Genomic DNA, 18114 nt, shown 5'->3' with positions numbered 1-18114 from the left:
AAATGTTATTTTGATTTTTGCATTAATTCCTGAGTAGTTGGTTTATATTTTAGATTGTTTTGTGAGTTGGGATCTCTGAGCATAAATTGGTTTTCAAACCATTGGTGATATTGCTGAACATCTTTCTTAAATAGCAAACACACACATTTCAACAGCTTTTTTTGGACAGTACCACAGTTAATAATTTCTTTACAAGAAAAATGGATGTTCTTTATTATTAACATCATTTTCTCATCTTATGTTCTGGCATTTAAATTATGAAACTTCATCTCGGCATGTAGACTTACCTTGTGTTGTCAAGAGGATAGAAGTGGCTTTTCTGCAAATCTAAATAAATAGTTTTTACTTTATTGTCTGCTACGAAACAGCTGCTGAAACCAGGAAAATGCCATCTCATCATTGGGCCTGGGGTGTCCAAAAGAGGCAGGCAAACAGATGACTGTAGCTCCCTGTCTGCCCTGGCACTCTCCTCCTCTCTCTCGTTTTCCTTGCCGTGAAGAGCAGGAGAACAATATTCTGCAATTAAGGATTCCATTAAGTTGAAGAAAAGAGCAAATGGGGGATGTTTGTTCTCCAAGCTGAAAAAATTTGTCTGGGGTGGGGGGGATAGTGGTAGTGGTATAGAGGTGGGTGGAGAGACAAAGTCAGGGCTGTTTGTTGAATATACTGTTAAGGACTGTTACCATCCTAATTAATCAAGTTAGAAATTACAGCTGTAGTCGGTTTCCCCCCAATTCTTGTTATCAATTTTCTTCTCTTTTGAGACAAAGCAAATATAAATTTTGTGTTCATTTGTCATTCGTTCTTTGACTTCAGCATCTCTGAAAATAACAATGTAGCACAAAAGCCCAGTATTTACCTAGTTGTAATGTGGGTTGCCATGGTGTTTTGCAAATTATTGCAATTATGTTCACCATGCGAGTCGCCCTTGGTAACTGGCGAAAAAACTGATAATCCTGTTTTGAACAAAAGGTCAAATTGCTGAATAGAAAGTCTTGATTAACTAAAAGATGTACAAAGTGGAATTATTTCCTACCATTCAGAAATAGTTCTTGATCGGGTTTGGGGGAGGGGGTGAGTAAGTACATCTGATTACTGAAGTACAAAGCATTGAAAGGATGTTGTCTTGAGCCTTTCATGTAGTCTTAATGGTGGCTTTTTTGTCAAATTTACCCATTTGCGGCATTGAAAGAGGCAGCTGCATTTAAGCTGGAGAGACGGTGCTTTTTCAAGAGTTCAGTGCATGGAAAGTTCTCAGCAGTATCTGCAGTTTACTAGTAGCCCCTGGTCTATTAAAACTGATGTGCCGCATTTGAGCCCATTGCTCTCAGTACTTGTGAACCCCTCTGGCTGATGATCTAATAAAGTGCTCTTACTGGACAATCTCTGATCAGCTACTTAAAAAAGAAGACTGGGGGAGGGGGTGGGCAGGAGAAGCCGCACAGGCAGTCAGTCCTGGTACGGGCCGGAAGAGGAGAAGAAAGTGGCTAAACCGAAAGGGTTATCAGCATGATGATCTATACTGAGGTATTTGCCATGGCTTTTGAGTTTCTGTGCCCCAAATCTCTTGAGCGGTGATCACATTTTTTCCCCCCTTCAGAAGAAATCTTTATTTTAAGTAAGGTTGGATGAGGGATTGGGAATGTCTTTTTGAAATACTGGAATCCACTTTGATATGTATTTCTTAAATTGTGGTTATCCAAGAAGTATATAATCCTATATTTCTGTAAAACCCAAAGTTTCCCATGCTACAGTCAAAGGTCAGATGGATTTCATCTCTTTTGAATGTTGGAGAGCATCTGTGGAGAGTGAATTTGGAGGGAGGGATTCTTCCTTTGTAATGACCACCTGAAAAATCAGTTCTCAAAACTTTTGAAAGTGTGTGAAAGTGGCATGAAAGCAAAGCAAACCTTAACAAGTTTGTGGGTTTACATTCTGCATCACCTAGCAACCCCCTGGCTCAGCCAGATCTCTTGTCTCTCCTTAGTTCTGTTTACAGACTATTCAGACGGCCCTTCGAGACCATGAAAGATATTCAGTTTCATTAGTACCATTCTCAAGGAGAAAATAATTAAAGTTAAATGAACAAACATTGCCTGGTGATGGTGTGAACTCCATTCCAATTTTTATGAGGCAACTGTAGAGATGATCCAGTTTTAACATTGTTATTTGGTACCCAAAGACACCTTGCATTAAACTGTGCTAGCAAATATGTATCTATAAACTAACAAAAACAAAAACATCAAAGTTACTTTTAGCTGGACTTAAGCAAAAAAAAAAAAAAAAATTCAGTGGTGAGGAACTGTCTGTGCCTATCCTTTTGATTGAATTTTTTTTATTTGATTCTTGCCCAGGGACATCTGAGTTGATCTATGTTCACACTGGATCCAAACAGGGAAGAGGGCATGGGGAACAAGATACCTCTCTTAAAACTGATTTATTACTTACCTTTAGAGATCAATCATAAAGAATTGTATTCAGATCATATTACATAAGAGACTATGCATTTTGGTGAGTGGCTTAATTTAATAAATGATTCTAATGCTCCCAAAACATGTCCTTCATTTTCTTTGTAAGAACTGCTTATGTGATTAACTCATTTTTGAAACTTTAGTGTTAGTAGGAAAAACATTAGTTTTTCCTTGTGCCCCCACCCCACCCCATGAGCATATTCTCTGCAAATTCATATTTGCAACAATCAAACGTAATGTTTAGAACATTTTTTCAAAAAATTCTTCCATCATCAATAACAGTTTTCAGATTTTTAAATTAATATTTTTGTAAAAAATATACAGAAGAAACATTGTAAAGCTAACTGATGCTGGCATTTTTGCAATAGTTCCTTCTAGTCTTTTTTCTTTCCCCCGTGCACATGGTGATGAAACTGAGCCTTGAGCTTGCTTGTAAAGTTGGTTTTTCTGAATACAAAAGTAAGATAGTGGGGTTTGTTTGTTTGTTTTTTTAAATAGTGACTACTTAAAACGAGGATAGAAATAATAAACAATTTCTCTTTAGCAATTTCAGCACTAAAATATTAATGTAAGCATGAAAGTAACCATTTTACCATCTCATTCCATTTTAATCTTTACTGTTTCCATGTTGAAATAACTATATATGCCTTTATGTTGTATATCCATTTATAACTGTGTTAGGGAGTCAGACATTCCTCACAGTTGGAATATTATATCCCCAAGTTACTTGCAGCTTCACATGGGAGTGGGGAGAGAAAGTCTTTTATGAAAAGATTTGTGATACAATAGAGATGAATGGAATGTGGAGAGGCAAATGCTTTCAGTTTTTCATGTAAAGTGAAAGCAGGGTAGCTATGAAATCTTGTGTTTTTATTATTTGTATTTTGTTAGATCTCTAACATCTACAGTACATGGCTAGGTTGCATGAGCTCTTTGTGCTTTGTTGACAGTTGACAGACAAAGCAAAATTATTCCGGAAGCAAGGTACTGTATACTTAGTTGTGACCTATAATAACCTAAGAATGTAGCTTGCTTTTGAGTTGGATGAATGGGGAGAGAATTTTATAGAATAGGCTTGAATATACTGAGTGATTTTTTTTTTAGCCACCCATACAGAGAGATACATGTCCTTTAGTGAACTTTTTCCCCCCAAAATGTAATTTTCCATATAAAGTCATTTTAAGTATATTTTCCCCACCTGCTAGCATGGCGACAATTTTTACTGTTCTAGTGTTGTCCTATAGTGGTAAAATACAATTGCTGGTAATTTTTGGCTTCTGTGCTCACACTGTAGCAGGAGAAGATAGCTTATATGGGGCTCTTTAACATACCTCAGGTATATGTTCTGATGTTCAAGCTCTGATTGCAAATTAAAATAGCTAGACTATAGTATTGGATTTGATGTGAGACAAAGTAGACCAGGTTGCTAATTTATCATGTAATATACAATTGCTGAAGTTGGAATTTTTTTTACTTGTGCTATTCTATGTGTTTAAATGAGGACGGCAGTTTGCATGTAACCTATCATAACAGTTTGGGAGTGCTCCATTATCCTTTCAGCAAACTGATGACAGAGTCTGGCCCTTGCACAAATGAGAAGATCAATAAGTTTCAAATAACTTGGATGAAATGACATATGACTGTTCATTTATAGAGATGTCTAGCTTAAAAATCTATTTTAATAATATTTAAAATTCTTACATTGACTGACATGACACTTTTCCACTTCTGTTTGTTTGATAATTTGGTTTAAAATATTTTTGTATTAAATTGGGTAAGTAGTTTATATACTTATTTTTCCTGATTTGCCCTATGATCTCCTAGTCTGAGACTTAATAATCACTCTTTGACATGCCAGAATGCTACAGTGTAGAATATTTAACTTTAAAAGAAAATTTATGTTCCTGTTAAAACTTACCCTGGAGATCTTAGGAAAAATTTCTCCCAGTTTTGGGTGCAAATATGGGTCAGAAAGCAATTTGGTTTTTTGGTTGTTATTTTTTTGATATTTCTGGAAATCTCAAATCATAACATGTCATTCTTCAAAAGCAGCTGTGGGCCCATACTGTGCAGTGTCTATAAGAAGACCCACCCTTTTTTTTTTTTTAAATAGACTGGGCATAATTCTGTGACAAAAAAAAGTTGCCTGTGAGGGACAACTTGAAAACCCCAGAAATTTACAAATGTCTTTAGATGAAAAGAGAATCTGATGTTCTCTGAGTGTATATACTTTAGGAAGAGGGGTGGTTGATGAGTGTTAGCAAAACTAATCATGATGTGATAGATTATGAAAGAGATTGCAGGATGGCAGACCTTGCCCTGGGACCAAGTCCCTATACTCCTGCAGAGCTGTTAGAATTTAGATTAAATTGTACAACATGTCAGAACTGAGTCTTGAAAATCAAGCAAAGACCATATTCCCTTGTTATTTATTCTGCCATTCATAGCTTCATGTTAAGTATAGCTTTTGGGAAAAACAAAGAAATTCTCACTTGTTGACCATATTGTTATTATTTTCCACTCAAATCAAAAGCAGTTCCATTTTTATCTTGATTATCATTCATTTATCCATTATTATAGTTTTCCACCCCTCCCTCCCTCCTTTCTTTTCCCTCTTTCCCATCTTTCTCTTCCCCCTCCATTCTCTCCTTTCCTCCCTCCCTTCATTCTTTCCCCTCCCTCCCTCCCTCCCTCCCTCCCTCCCTCCCTCCCTTCCTCCCTCCTTCCCTCCCTCCCTCCTTTCCAGTCTCTCTGTATCTGACTGGCTGGTACTCACTATGTAGACCAAATTAGTCTCAAACTCAGAGAGATCCACCTGTCTCTGCCTCCTGAATACTGAAATTAAAAGCATCACCATACCCAGCCTTAGTTCTCTAATTTTAAATGATACTCCCTGGACAATGACAAGGCTCTTTCTTTGCTGAAATAGTGCACTTTCAGCTATAACTTAACAGTGATGCTCCTCAATAGATTTACTGAACATTTTTGTAAGGTTGTTTTAGGGGTTTTATTGTTTTGTTTTGCTTTAATCCTTTGAACAATAGTAATAAGTAGTACTTCTGTTTTATAGATGAGAAAACTGAGGTTCAGAGAGAGGTTTGGTGGCTTACACAAAATTACCCACTAATATGTGGGAGTACAATGCTTAACAGAGTGGGTCTGTGCCCTAGAGACTAGCAATAAGACTACTAAACCCAAACAAGGTTATTCTCCATGGGCCAACCAGTTAGGAAGGTAAAATAAGATGCTTAAGGGACAGTGTGAACCAGTGTGTGTTCATTGTCCAGTGAGATAATGGGAGAAGTCCTAGTCAGTTGGGAAATTTTTGTGTAAGAGTGGACTTTTTATTAGAGCAATGGGCATTTTAGGAAGGGACTATATGACCATGCAGTGTCAAGGTGAAGATAGAGGATAGTGGCAAAAGCAATCCAACGGAACAAGAAACGTTTGTCGAGAATGAGAAAGCAGGGACCAGGATGAGATTGTGAAGATTTTAAAGACAGACCGATGAGTGTGTTACTTGTCTGTGGAGAGATGGAGAGCCCTGGGGAACTAACTACACCAGCCACCTTTTATAGTGGGTCTGGGAAAGAATGGGGTCAGGGTAGCCAGGGCAGAGGCTACTACAGTAGAGCAGCTTACTGTCAGCATTTTACTGAGGTTGATCCTAACAGGGCCGTAGATGAAAAGACCAGTGGGATAAAATTGGTTAACTGGCTGGTGATAGAAGAACCCGTTGTGTATATTTAACTCAAAGGAGGGTAAGAGCTGCTTTGAATTTTTTACTGTGAGTTTCAGATCCAGCCCTTGTTGCTTTCTCTCTGTTTTATTTTATTGCTTCTATTTATTTTAAAAAGTGTTTTTGAAAGCCCCATGTATTACAGTTCTAGGTCTGGGTAAGCTCTGCACCTGTGAATCCTAAAACTACAAATATACACAAATGAGTAACAGTTTGTGTATTAGGTCCAACTTTCCAGAATGCCTCAGTTCCAGGTGGAAAATGATCTCTTTTAGCTTGTACAGACAGAAGTCATTTTAGTTGAAATCTCAGAAATTAAAAATGATCAGGATTTGGCACAATTTGATACCCAGTGATTTCAAACAATAGTGATGCTGAAATTAAATAACAGGTGACAGAGCATTGCATTTTAGAGAAATGTTTGTTTTCCTGTTGGACAGGCTGACTTTACCTCTTTCATTTATAAACATGAATAAGCCAGGCAACTGAAAATGTGATGTTCTTATTCCTATTGGTTGTAACAATTTGCATGCAATAGTAAGATGGCATTTTTGGATGGCAGACCTCTTACAGTGGTTTTAGAATGTTTCCTTGAAAAACCTGTTTCTTAGATCGGGCTTCCAAGAAAATTATTCAAAACAAATTTCTTCTTTTATTGGCTTGTCAACAGATTCTTGAGCTGTACATGTTATCCCAAGGGGGAAAATGAAAATGTTTAGTTTTGTCATTGTAAATGATAATTGAAGGTCACACAGTAGTAGTAGTAGTAGTAGTAGTAGTAGTAGTAGTAGTTATTTGCTTTGTTTCTGTTGTACTTTACAAACAAAATTCACTATGATGATCTTGTAGTGGACATTTTGTCCCATCTTGGAATTTTTTCAAAGTCCTGAAATATTTATTTTTAACAATATGTTTATTGACGTTAAACCTGCCATCCTTGCTTAACATTTCTTGAGGGAATAAAGTGTTAGCTGAAATGTACTGGGCAAAATTTAAATGAAGCATAGCTTATATTGAAAACAGGATCTGGTTCTCCCATAAAAGAGTTTCATTTTTCATGTCCAAAAGCTTAATTTTCAAAATAAAACATGAGGCATAAAGACTTAGAGGCTTCTACTGTTTCCTTCACCAGCCTAGTTCCCTTCACACAGCTATCAGCACATTTAATTTCCATGCATAATAGCACTAGTTTTTGTTGTCATTCATAAAGGGAGATTAACAGATAGTAAGTACAAACAAGTACTGAATGAGAGGTGGCAAAGAAAGACCTCTTTAGTGTTGATTATAGCTGGTAGGAAGTCTAGACAAATTTATTTTCTGTTTTCTATATGATTTGAAAGGATGTTAAGTTAATGACACTGTCAGAGATAGAGTTAGGTCTTTGCTTTTTCAAACAGGTAAAATGACAACTTAGCATCTTGTTGGTTGGCAGTTCACTTGGTGAATCATGAAGCAATAGTACAATGATGGAATCAAGTTTTTGTTTGGTTTTTGGTTTTTCGAGACAGGGTTTCTCTGTATAGCTTTGGAGCCTGTCCCGGAACTCACTCTGTAGACCAGGCTGGCCTCGAACTCACAGAGATCCACCTAGCTCTGCCTCCCGAGTGCTGGGATTAAAGGGGTGTGCCATGGCCACCTGGCTTGGAATCAAGTTTTTAAAACATCTGAAAAGGACAAACTTTTTGAACATTATATTTTAAAGATTAAAAAATAAATTCCTGAGCCTGGTATCATGCCTATAATCCCAGCACTCAGGGGACAGAGGCAGAAAGACAGTAAGTTAGTGGCGAGCCTGGACTATGTAGCCAGAACCTGTCTCAAAATTGATGATGATGATGATGATGATGATGATGATGATGATGATGATGATTTAATGACCAAGTTGTGTTCAGTACTTATTGATCTCTTGCCTCAAAACATGATACTGAGCTAGATGTAATGATACTTGCTTAGATCTCAGCTACTTTAGAGGCTAAGGCAAGAAGATTATGAGTTTGAGGTCAGCTGGGGCCATGTAGCATGAACCCCACCCCTAACCTAAAAATCAAAACTGTAGTAGTTGTTAACCTGTTTGCTTTTTTTTTCTTACTCCATTAAAAGTTCATGAATTACAGCTTTGGTTAGCAAGACTGTGTGTTAACTAAAGAGCTTCAGGTCTCAAATATATCCCTCCTCTATATGGAAGGAACTGTTGTTACTCTGTTCAGAATATGCTTTCCTGTTTATAGTTTCCTGAAAGTCAGTGCCTGGTGCCCCTTTGCCTGTCTACCATGATATTTAATAAAACTCTAGGCAAATATCAGCAGTTTCATAAGAATTCATTTGATATTTTCCATCGGAAAAGTTCAAATTACAATTTAAAATAGTTTAGCTTTGAATGTGTAATCTTCACTGGAGCATAGATGAAAGGTTGTTTTCTTTTTCAAAGGATAGAAAATTGGGTGGATTTGCGGGGGGGGGGGGCTATGACTATGTTCAAAACAGTATGAAGTAATGAAGATAGAAGTGAAAGTTTCTCTGACTAGATGAATTTTTTATTCTTTAAAGGTAGCATGTTTTTACTAAGTTGTACAAATACACTTTGTTTTGTTTGAAAGCCATAAATGGTGATTTCTTTTGAGTTCATTTGTAGCCACTTCTAAGAAGGGCCTATTCTGAGGAATGAGGCCAAGCAGCACAGCAGTGAGTGAGGGCATCCCTCAGATTTGGAATAGCACCACGTGGAAATGCCATGATGTGGAGTTTGAAATATCTTAACTTAAGCAACACTCTTGTGTATACTGCTTTTAACAAGGGGTAAGACAAGCTGCTGAAACTGGAAAAAAAGAAATGATGGTTATACATGTAACTGATCCCTTTCTTAACCATAGAGTGACTCGGGTCTCTTAGTTGGCATGTGTGGATCTTTCTGCCAAAGTTGTCTTTCCTTCTTCTACTAACCAACCCTCTGATCATTCTTCAGGTTGGGAAATTAACATGTCTTGAGTGCCCCAAGCCTCATAGATAGCCAGGTAACTCCCTACTTAGAGCCTTACAGGAAGGAACACTATGAGATGAGGGCACATAGCTTGCTTACCTATCTACCATAGTACCTCACCTTGCTTGGCCTGGCCTTACTGTGCCTCTGTAGCAACCCATGCAGTCTCAAAGCCCACAAGCTTTAGGACCTCAGTATGAACTTCTGAGATTTGCTGAACTCTTTGTGATAGCTTGTCTTTCTATTTAACAGATAACATTTTATAGTAAGCATAATGCTAGTTCAAATTGATAGACATACTGTATTCTGTCACTGGGAGAAAATTCAGAGAACATGAAGGGATAAGAACTGAAGAAGAAAGGACTGACATCATATCTACAGCACAGAGAAGCAGGCAATGGTTACTTCAAACCTCTGAAAAATGGTGGTTAAAGTTGTCCTTGGAAACTTAGGAGCCAGTTTCATGTCTCCAGAAAACACATTGCAGAAGAATCTTTTTTAATTTAAAATGAAATAATTACTAGCATTATTTAGGCATTTCTTTTATGCCCAGAGTACTTGTAAGTATTTTAAGTGTGTTACATCACTATAGCAAGTCCTATAAGGTATGATACTATTGTCATACCCATTTCATAGAGAAGGAACCTGAGCACAGTTATGTAACTAGGCAGTGATCACTCAGCTATGATGAAGGTCACTCATTTTTATACACTTGGTGTGATGGTCTTAATTAAAACCCTTTAGTTTATAGTTTGTGTATAATAGTTTTTATTGAGAGACTTTGATGTTTGGAGGGAGCATATATCCTTTAAGAAAGGGGAGAATATTTCATGGGAATCTCATTTTTTTAAGATTTAAAAGAATTTTTACTTTATGTGTGAGAACATATTTTGCCCGCATGTATATATATATAAGTATACCATGCATGTGAATAGTGCCCACAGAAGCCAGAAGAGGGTGTTGGATCCCTGGAACTGGAGTTTACAGATGGTTGTGAGCTGCCATGTGTGTGCTGAAATCAAACTGTGGTCTCCAGAAGAACAGCCAGTGTGCCTAACCATTAAATCATCTCTCCAAACCCATGTTTTTTCTAACTTTTAAGTTTGGGGCATACATCTAATTAGCGTGTCCATAGAGATGGGTAACTAAGCTATTTTGCGATCTCTAAGGAAAGTTGGGAAAAACTCTCGCTAAGAAGGGTGTATTAGTTTTGTTGGTCAATGAGGATTACAATGCCCGGTTTCTCTCCCTTGTCTCTCCAGGGCTGGTTGATATGTGAGGAGCCAACATGTCGCGGTCGCACTCGACGTCTTCCCCTTCATTTCTCCCGAAATGGGCCTCTTTGTCCAGTCTGCATGAAAGCTGTCCTTAGGCCAGAGGTAACGATCTCCTAATGTACTAGTCAGAAGGCAGTGGAAGATTGTTTCTCTATCCTTTGGCTCTGGGAAGCAGATGCTATGCTTGTGCAGACATCCCTCGATCACACTCACACATTTTTTTCTTCACTATCCAGATAAGAAGATACATGCTTTGTCTTTTCACATATCTTAAGCAATATTATATTATATCAAGGGGAAATTGATTAATTCTTATGATTTACTCATTTTTCATACGAGTTACAATTTCATAATTATAAAAGAGATGTTCCTTTGTAGAAACTGCTAGTATCTTCAGACTCAATCGAATCCCATTTTATAAGAAGTAGAAAACCTCCTCAAACTGTACTTTAAAGGGTTTGTCTTATGTGGGCTTCTCCCCTCTGTGGCATTAAGTTATTTATCCCTATCTGCATGGTTCATTGGTTCTTGAGCAAACCTTAGTATATTCGCCTGAGGGATAATGCATACTGCCATTAGTGACTCCCAACTGTGGAACATGAAGTATGGAAAGGCCTCTCTGGTAATTAAAAGATGCCTTCCCTCCTATTCCCCCTTGGAGTATCTTCAAGCCAATCAAAAATTTCCAAACTGTGGCGAACAGAATGTTTGCAGGGCTTTTGAGCAGAAAGGGTCTTAAGATTAATTACTATGTATTATTAAGCTACTAGCCAAACAAACTAGTTTCTATAAATCATCTAGGAACTTACAGTGTAATAACATGCAGTCTACTTTCACAGAATATGTTTTATTTTCAGACTTTATGTAGACATTTGCAGGGGTTTTGTTGAGAAGGTTAAAGTTGGTAACCTATGACTTACTTATGTTTTTAATGCAAAAGCAACATTCTATCCCTAATTTTTTATGTAAAATCTTTTCTATGGAAAAGATGATACACAGTCTAATTTTAGGAAAATATTTTTCTTGTATTGTCTATTTCTCTATTCTTTTACATATCTGTATGTAATTTTGACTGCAGTCACAATGAAGATGTGCTTTATAGTTACCAAGCATTTTTCTGTGTAGGTCCTTCATTCATTGCATGCAATTTAACCACACTTCTCACTGTTAGGCTACTTTTCAATAGCTCTGTACTGAAAATTTATGAGTATTTTCCCACTTAAATAATTTTTTTTTTTGGATTTTCAAGACAGGGTTTCTCTGTGTAGCTTTGTGCCTTTCCTGGATCTCGCTCTGTAGACCAGGCTGGCCTCGAACTCACAAAGATCCACCTGCCTCTGCCTCCCGAGTGCTGGGATTAAAGGAGTGCACCACCACTGCCCGGCAAATGATTATTTTTTTTATCTCAATTGTTTCATAAGGATAGAGTATTGTCAAAGTGCATAAGTAAATATAGTAGCAATTCATATTGCCACATAGCTTTCCTGATGGCTATCTCAGTTTTTTCTGCATACCAGTACCTTATGAGTATACTGGTTTTAACACAGCCTTTCACAAATTTGGACATTGCCAGTAACTTATTTTTAAATATCTGGATAAATATTAATTGTTCCTTGCCTTACTTTATAAAACTTTGAATATTATATAGGTTTTTTTAAAATGTGGAACATGTGATAATTAGCTGTCCTGATGAATTATTTTTACATTAGCCTCAAGACTTACATCAACAGGTGAAAAAAAAAACAGAACAAAGGTGTATGGATATAGGGTGCCTCATTAATCTAGTTGTAGCTTCTATAGTGGTTCTCAGCCTTCCTAATGCTGCAGCACTTTAATACAGCTCCTCATGCTGTGGTGACCCCAACCATAAAGTTATTTTGTTGCTACCTCATAACTGTAATTTTGCTGCTGTTATGAATTGTAATGTAAATATCTGTTATGTAGAATATCTAATGTGACCACCAAGAAGTTATGATCCACAGGTTGATAATCAATGCTCTAGGAGAATCATTTTGACAGATATTGCCTTTGCAACTGAACTCATCAACTTAAGTTCAATGAAAATTTAATTGTTTCTTAGAAAGTCAGCTAGTTTATGCTTCAATTCTTGATGAGAGAAGGGATAAAAGAAATATGTAGCTATAGGATCATTAAGGTTTAGATAAACATTGGTGGTGGTAGTAGTTTAATATATTAGGTTGTTATATGATGTATTGTCCTTTTTTAATGAGTGGGCCAACACAAGCATTTCAAAGTGACTTGCTTTTTTTTAATATCCTACATTTCCCCCAAACTGTGACATTTTAGTTAGATGTTTACCACAGGCTAAGCTACCTATCCCCATTAGAAGCTTTGCTAAATTGGCTGCTCAGACATGACCCTCTGGAATCAATATTTCAGAACACTCTGCTTAGTGAAACTGTCCTTAGCCTTTCTTAACAGGAGCCTTGAAAGTGGGACTCAGCTCATTTTTCTGTACTTCATTTGAATTGATAGTGATAAGTTAGTAAAATATTTATGAGGTTTCTGAGCTTTTCTACTAGGAATAAAAGTATTCATCTTTCCAGAGACACCTGAGAAGCAGTTGTACAATGTACTGCAGTTTCTACAGGTTTTCCAAAGTATCTATTTTACAAGATTATTCTCGTCTCAGCAGATATAACACACACCTTTAATCCAGGCACGTAGAAGACAGAGGCAGGTAGATCTTTTGAGTTTGAGGCCACTCTGGTGTACAGAGCAAATACCAGGACAGACAGACAGGAGTACACAGAGAGACCCTGTCTCAAGTCCTCCACCCTATGCCCTAGTTCGTAAACTTTCAGTTGCTGAGTTTCAACTAGATTTTTAATTTAATAATTATGCCAGGTGTAGTGCTGCATGCTCATAATTCTAACACTTAAGTGTCTGAGACAGGATTGCCATGAGTTTGAGGTCATTTTATTATTATGAGGTTCCTGTCTCAAAAAGTTTTATTAAACACCTGCTACATCCTGTAAAATTTGCTCAGTGTTGGGGATGACATTTATAGATGTTCTACATTTTCTTATTTTAAACGGGTGAATGAATATAGAAAATGTGGTATGTCTACACAGTGAGGATTTATTTAGCCATACAGAAGAATGAAATAATATAATTTGTATGAAAATATGTGGGACTGGAGACTATCATATTAAATGAAACAATACAAATTCAGAAAGATATACATTTCATATTTTCCTATATATGGGCTCTAGATTTAAGAAAATACCACACAGAGAGGATGGGGGCATCTGTATAAATTGAACTACATTGTAGGCATGTATGAAAGTGTCACGATAAAATCCATTGTTTTATACACATACTACTAGAAAGTTTAGAAACTAGTTTAGCCTAGATTGTTTAAAATTGTTACATGTGGGCAAAAAAATTGTTGTTTATAAATTGAACAAATCACCATCTGTTCCTTGTACCAGTAGAGACTTCAGGTACATTCAAGTTTGTGGTAAAACATTAGCTATTTAATCCTCACCTAATAAATCTGTCACTTAGTCCAGGCTTGCAGTTGACTTGAGTACTTTCCAGAGTTGACTTGGAATATGCAAAGTATCTCTCCTTAAGACTCATATTGCCTGAGTTATGAGCAAAAAAAAAAAAAAAGGCAGTTTTGTTCCCAGAGCTTTGAACATGTACTTTCTTCTTGGATATATTAAAGTATATTTTCAGTATCCTATAATTTCTTTGGCCTAATGGGAATTTAATGGTATACAAGTTTTTGTTTATTTAAAATACTGTGAATTGTCTTTACTTTAAATGACTTTAAATTCAGAAGTGAAAGGTTTCATACATATTTATATTACTAAGTAACAAGATCTGCCTCTTTTGTCCTGGTGACAGAGCTTGAGCTTATCTAAAGTAGATGATAGATATTTTAATAAGGACATGGTACTTTGCTTTTTAACATGGCCAGTATGCATAGATAGGGACTGACCCACAGAAGACTCTGTATTACATAATTTATCAAAAACAAGCTTAAGTTTAAAAAAATATTTAGTCTTTTATTATAAGGTAGGCCTAGTGGTTTCTTCCTTTAATGTTAGCACTCAGGAGGCCTAGATAGAAAGATAGCTATGAATTCCAGCCCAGCTTAGGTTATGTTGTGAAATACCTCCCCCTAGATACAAATATACAGTGTGTGTGTGTGTGTGTGTGTGTGTGTGTGTGTGTGTAATTAAGATTTCAAACAAATTAAGCCTTTTCTCATTGATATTTCTAATTTTGATGTGCACCTGAGAAAATATCTGCATGTTTCCTGGCAGTAATAGATTATGAAATTGAACGGCTACTAGGGCAGAATTAACTGGAGTGGGGCTCTTTATTCAGTGGCTTATTCAACTCATTTTCTTGAAGGCCACTTTTAAGGGAAGCAATGGCACGCCCTTTGTTTCGGCTTTGGAACAGTCTTCAGGTTCCTCACATCACTCTCTGTTGTAAAATTGCTAAGATCCTTTCTGTCACTTTCATACACAACTTCTGTTCTTCAAAGGAGGGGGAGCCTGTGAACTCAAGGTTCACATTGCATCATATTGCAGAATGGTTATGCCTAAACAAATTGTTGGTTTGATGAGGAAGAGGTGCATAAAAAATGTTGCCAAGCTACTTGTGCAGTGTTAGTTCCTATATAAGAAAAAAAGTAGGAAAATACTTGTGGTCTCTTAAGCTGCTATGCATGAAATGGGCACAGAGAAGAGGACCTTAGAGTGGTGGTGGGAATTCTGAAACATTGCCCCCAAAGCGTTATTGGTGTTCCAGTAGAGAAAGGTTTTACTATGACAGGCATTTTAGAGTTTTGTCATTTTGGTGGCTTAAACAAGGAGATCACTGAATTCTTTATACGGCTTTTCTTCTACCAAGCACGTACTCAACTTTTCTTTTTCAATATATTTTTCTCTTTTTTTTTCTGTTAAGACAAAATGAAAATAACATAAATAAACCGTTTTTAAGGTAAACAATACATTTCCATGTAGTATATTCATGTGTTGCCACCATGTCTGTCTTATTCCAACCTTTTTATCACCCCAGAAGTAAATGCTGTACCTATTAGTGCCTATTCTATATCCCCCTCTTCTCCTAACTATAGTAAACTGCTTGTCTGCATTCAGTCTCAGAAATTTAACTACTCTGAAGATTTCATAGACATGAAATCAGGCCAGGCGGTGGTGGCGCACACCTTTAATCCCAGCACTCAGGAGGCAGAGCCAGTCGGATCTCTGTGAGTTCGAGGCCAGCCTGGTCTACAGAGTAAGATCCAGGAGAGGCACCAAAACTACACAGAGAAACCCTGTCTTGAAACAAAACAAAACCAAACCAAACAAAACAAAAAAGTCTATAAAAAAGATATGCAATCATATGATGTCATCTTTTGTGTCTGGCATTTAACATATTGTTTTATTCTTATATCATGTATAAATTTTCATTCTTTTTTGATAGCCAAATAATATTTAAATCAAACCCAGATGGAATATTCATCCATATGTTTGTTGATGAACATTTTGATTTACTTTTAAATTTTTATTTTTTTATTAAGTAAAAAGGTCTTACATGTTCCCTGAGTTTATGATCCTTGGCTCACTTATTAGTCTTATTTCCAAGAATGGTAGGTACTATGAATCTAGACTGATCCCTCTTCCTGTTCCTGTCTTTAGTAACTATTTATTCAGCACCTGTCTTATTCTCATTCTTAGAGTTTATATCCAAAGAGTTCAAAACAGTATACAGCACTCGAAGTACTCTTGCTGGAACCTGGACAGGGCAAAATAAACTTGCCATTACCACCTTTTCTGGATAAATCTGTTTGGAGTATATTAACCCTCATTCATATACATGCCACTGCTGGGTTGTGTCATATGATGTTTTCTTAGACCCAAGTGGCTTATTAATAGACCCCAGTGTATGACTGTTAACTGGCAGTGTATTAACAAAGTACCACAGACCAGATGGCTTAAAATGGGGGGAATTGGGATAGGAGCATATAGCTCATTGACAGAATGCTTGCTTAGCAAATGCTAGATCATGGGCGAGATCAAAAGCAAGAATTGGCAATTCCTAGTATCACAAAACAACAGAAATCTCAGGAATGTATTACCTCGTCATTCTAGATGTCATGTCTAAATTATAAGTGTCACCACAGCCATCCTCCTAAACTTGATAGGGCAGAATCCCTTCTTTCCTCTTCTAGCATTTGCTGATCTTTGATGTTCCTTGGTGCTGTACATATTGTACTCTAATCTCTGCTTCTTTTGCAAAATGACCATCTTCGCCCTATGTGTCTCATGTCTCTTTTCATCTCATAAGGACACCAATCAAACTGTCTTAGAGACCACTCTAATTCACTACAGTTTCATCTTAACTTAATTTTTTTTCTTCCAAGACATAACTTGTTTGTGAGTACTTGAGCTTAGGATTTCAGCATATGCTTTTGAAGGATGTATTTTTGCCTCTAACACTTAGGAATTGTATTAAGCTGAAGGTAATGAAAACCAAAACTAACAATGGCTTATAAAGAACAGATATTTAATCCCCAATCTAAGACTGCATATTTTTAAACATATAACAGAAATTTAGTTATGAACTATTGATTATTCTCTTGTGATTCTTCCATCCCTTCGTCATCTGTCAATAACAGCACCAACCTACTATCTTCAAAGTCAAAACAGTTCAATGAGACCATCCAGGCTCATTGAAGACATCACAGGGTAGAATAGTGAAGAAAAGATGAGTCAAAAGCATATGCTCCCTATGAGGCTGAAGAGATGCTCAATAATTAAGAGCTTACTACTCTTCCAAAGGACCCTAGTTCAGTTCTTAGCACCCACATCAGGCAGCAGTGAGCAGAACTAAAGCTCCAGGAGATCTGACATACTTTTCTGGTCTCTGTGGTCACCTATGACATACACACAGAAATACATAAATAAAAATAAATCTTTTTAAAATGTGCTTCCTATCCATTCTTTAAGCAACCTTGTGGAAGTCCTGCGCAACATACCTGTTTATATATCATGCACCAAAAATTAGCCACAGGGACAAATAGTTTTTTGTCACTAAAGAGGAAAAGCAGACTGGGTGTTGGAGACCAACCAGCACTGTGTGTAACAAAAACCGTCCAACAAACTTTGTAAAATCTCCCCTTTGCAAAATCTCTCAGCTCATTACTTTCCCATTGTGGATAGTATGGATCCTGATTCTGCTTTGGATACAGTGTTTTAGCTTCGAGAGTACTGATGTTGTGATTAGCCTCCTTTTAGCTCTTCTAAAATATTAACATGTTGAAGTGGAGAGACACCTTCTTCCAGGTAGACACTGCTCCATTTTCATCAGCATCCTTTGTATAGAAATGTTCTACCAGTTGCTAATTATATTTGCTTCTAACTTGTAATTGTCCTCAAGGATTTTGCCCAAAGGTTTCTCCCAAGGAAAATTTGCATCATTTTGATCAGATGCTGATGCTGTCATGGGTTTTATAATTATGTTGGCCCTTGGATGAGAAATCATGGAATCTGCTCCCTTTGGTCATTTCAACAACATTTTTAAAGAGATGAGTCTTTTTATTCATTTTACTTTAGAATCAAGTTGCTCTAGAGGATTAATAATAGACAGACATACACATGCATA

General features: G+C 36.8%; 1 protein-coding gene across 1 annotated transcript in view; it reads left to right on the top strand.

Moving 5' to 3' along the window:
- Positions 1 to 18114, top strand: part of Pola1 (DNA polymerase alpha 1, catalytic subunit) — a 323891-nt gene that overhangs the window by 200199 nt on the left and 105578 nt on the right. The window contains exon 35 of the mRNA XM_036175149.1: positions 10450 to 10566. Coding sequence (XP_036031042.1) covers positions 10450 to 10566 — 117 coding nt within the window. The remainder of the gene's footprint in view (positions 1 to 10449; positions 10567 to 18114) is intronic.

The sequence above is a fragment of the Onychomys torridus genome, chromosome X (genome assembly GCF_903995425.1).
Source record: "Onychomys torridus chromosome X, mOncTor1.1, whole genome shotgun sequence".
Lineage (NCBI taxonomy): Eukaryota > Metazoa > Chordata > Mammalia > Rodentia > Cricetidae > Onychomys > Onychomys torridus.
The sequence above is the reverse complement of the archived record's forward strand: the minus strand, read 5'-3'. Positions and strand labels throughout refer to the sequence as shown.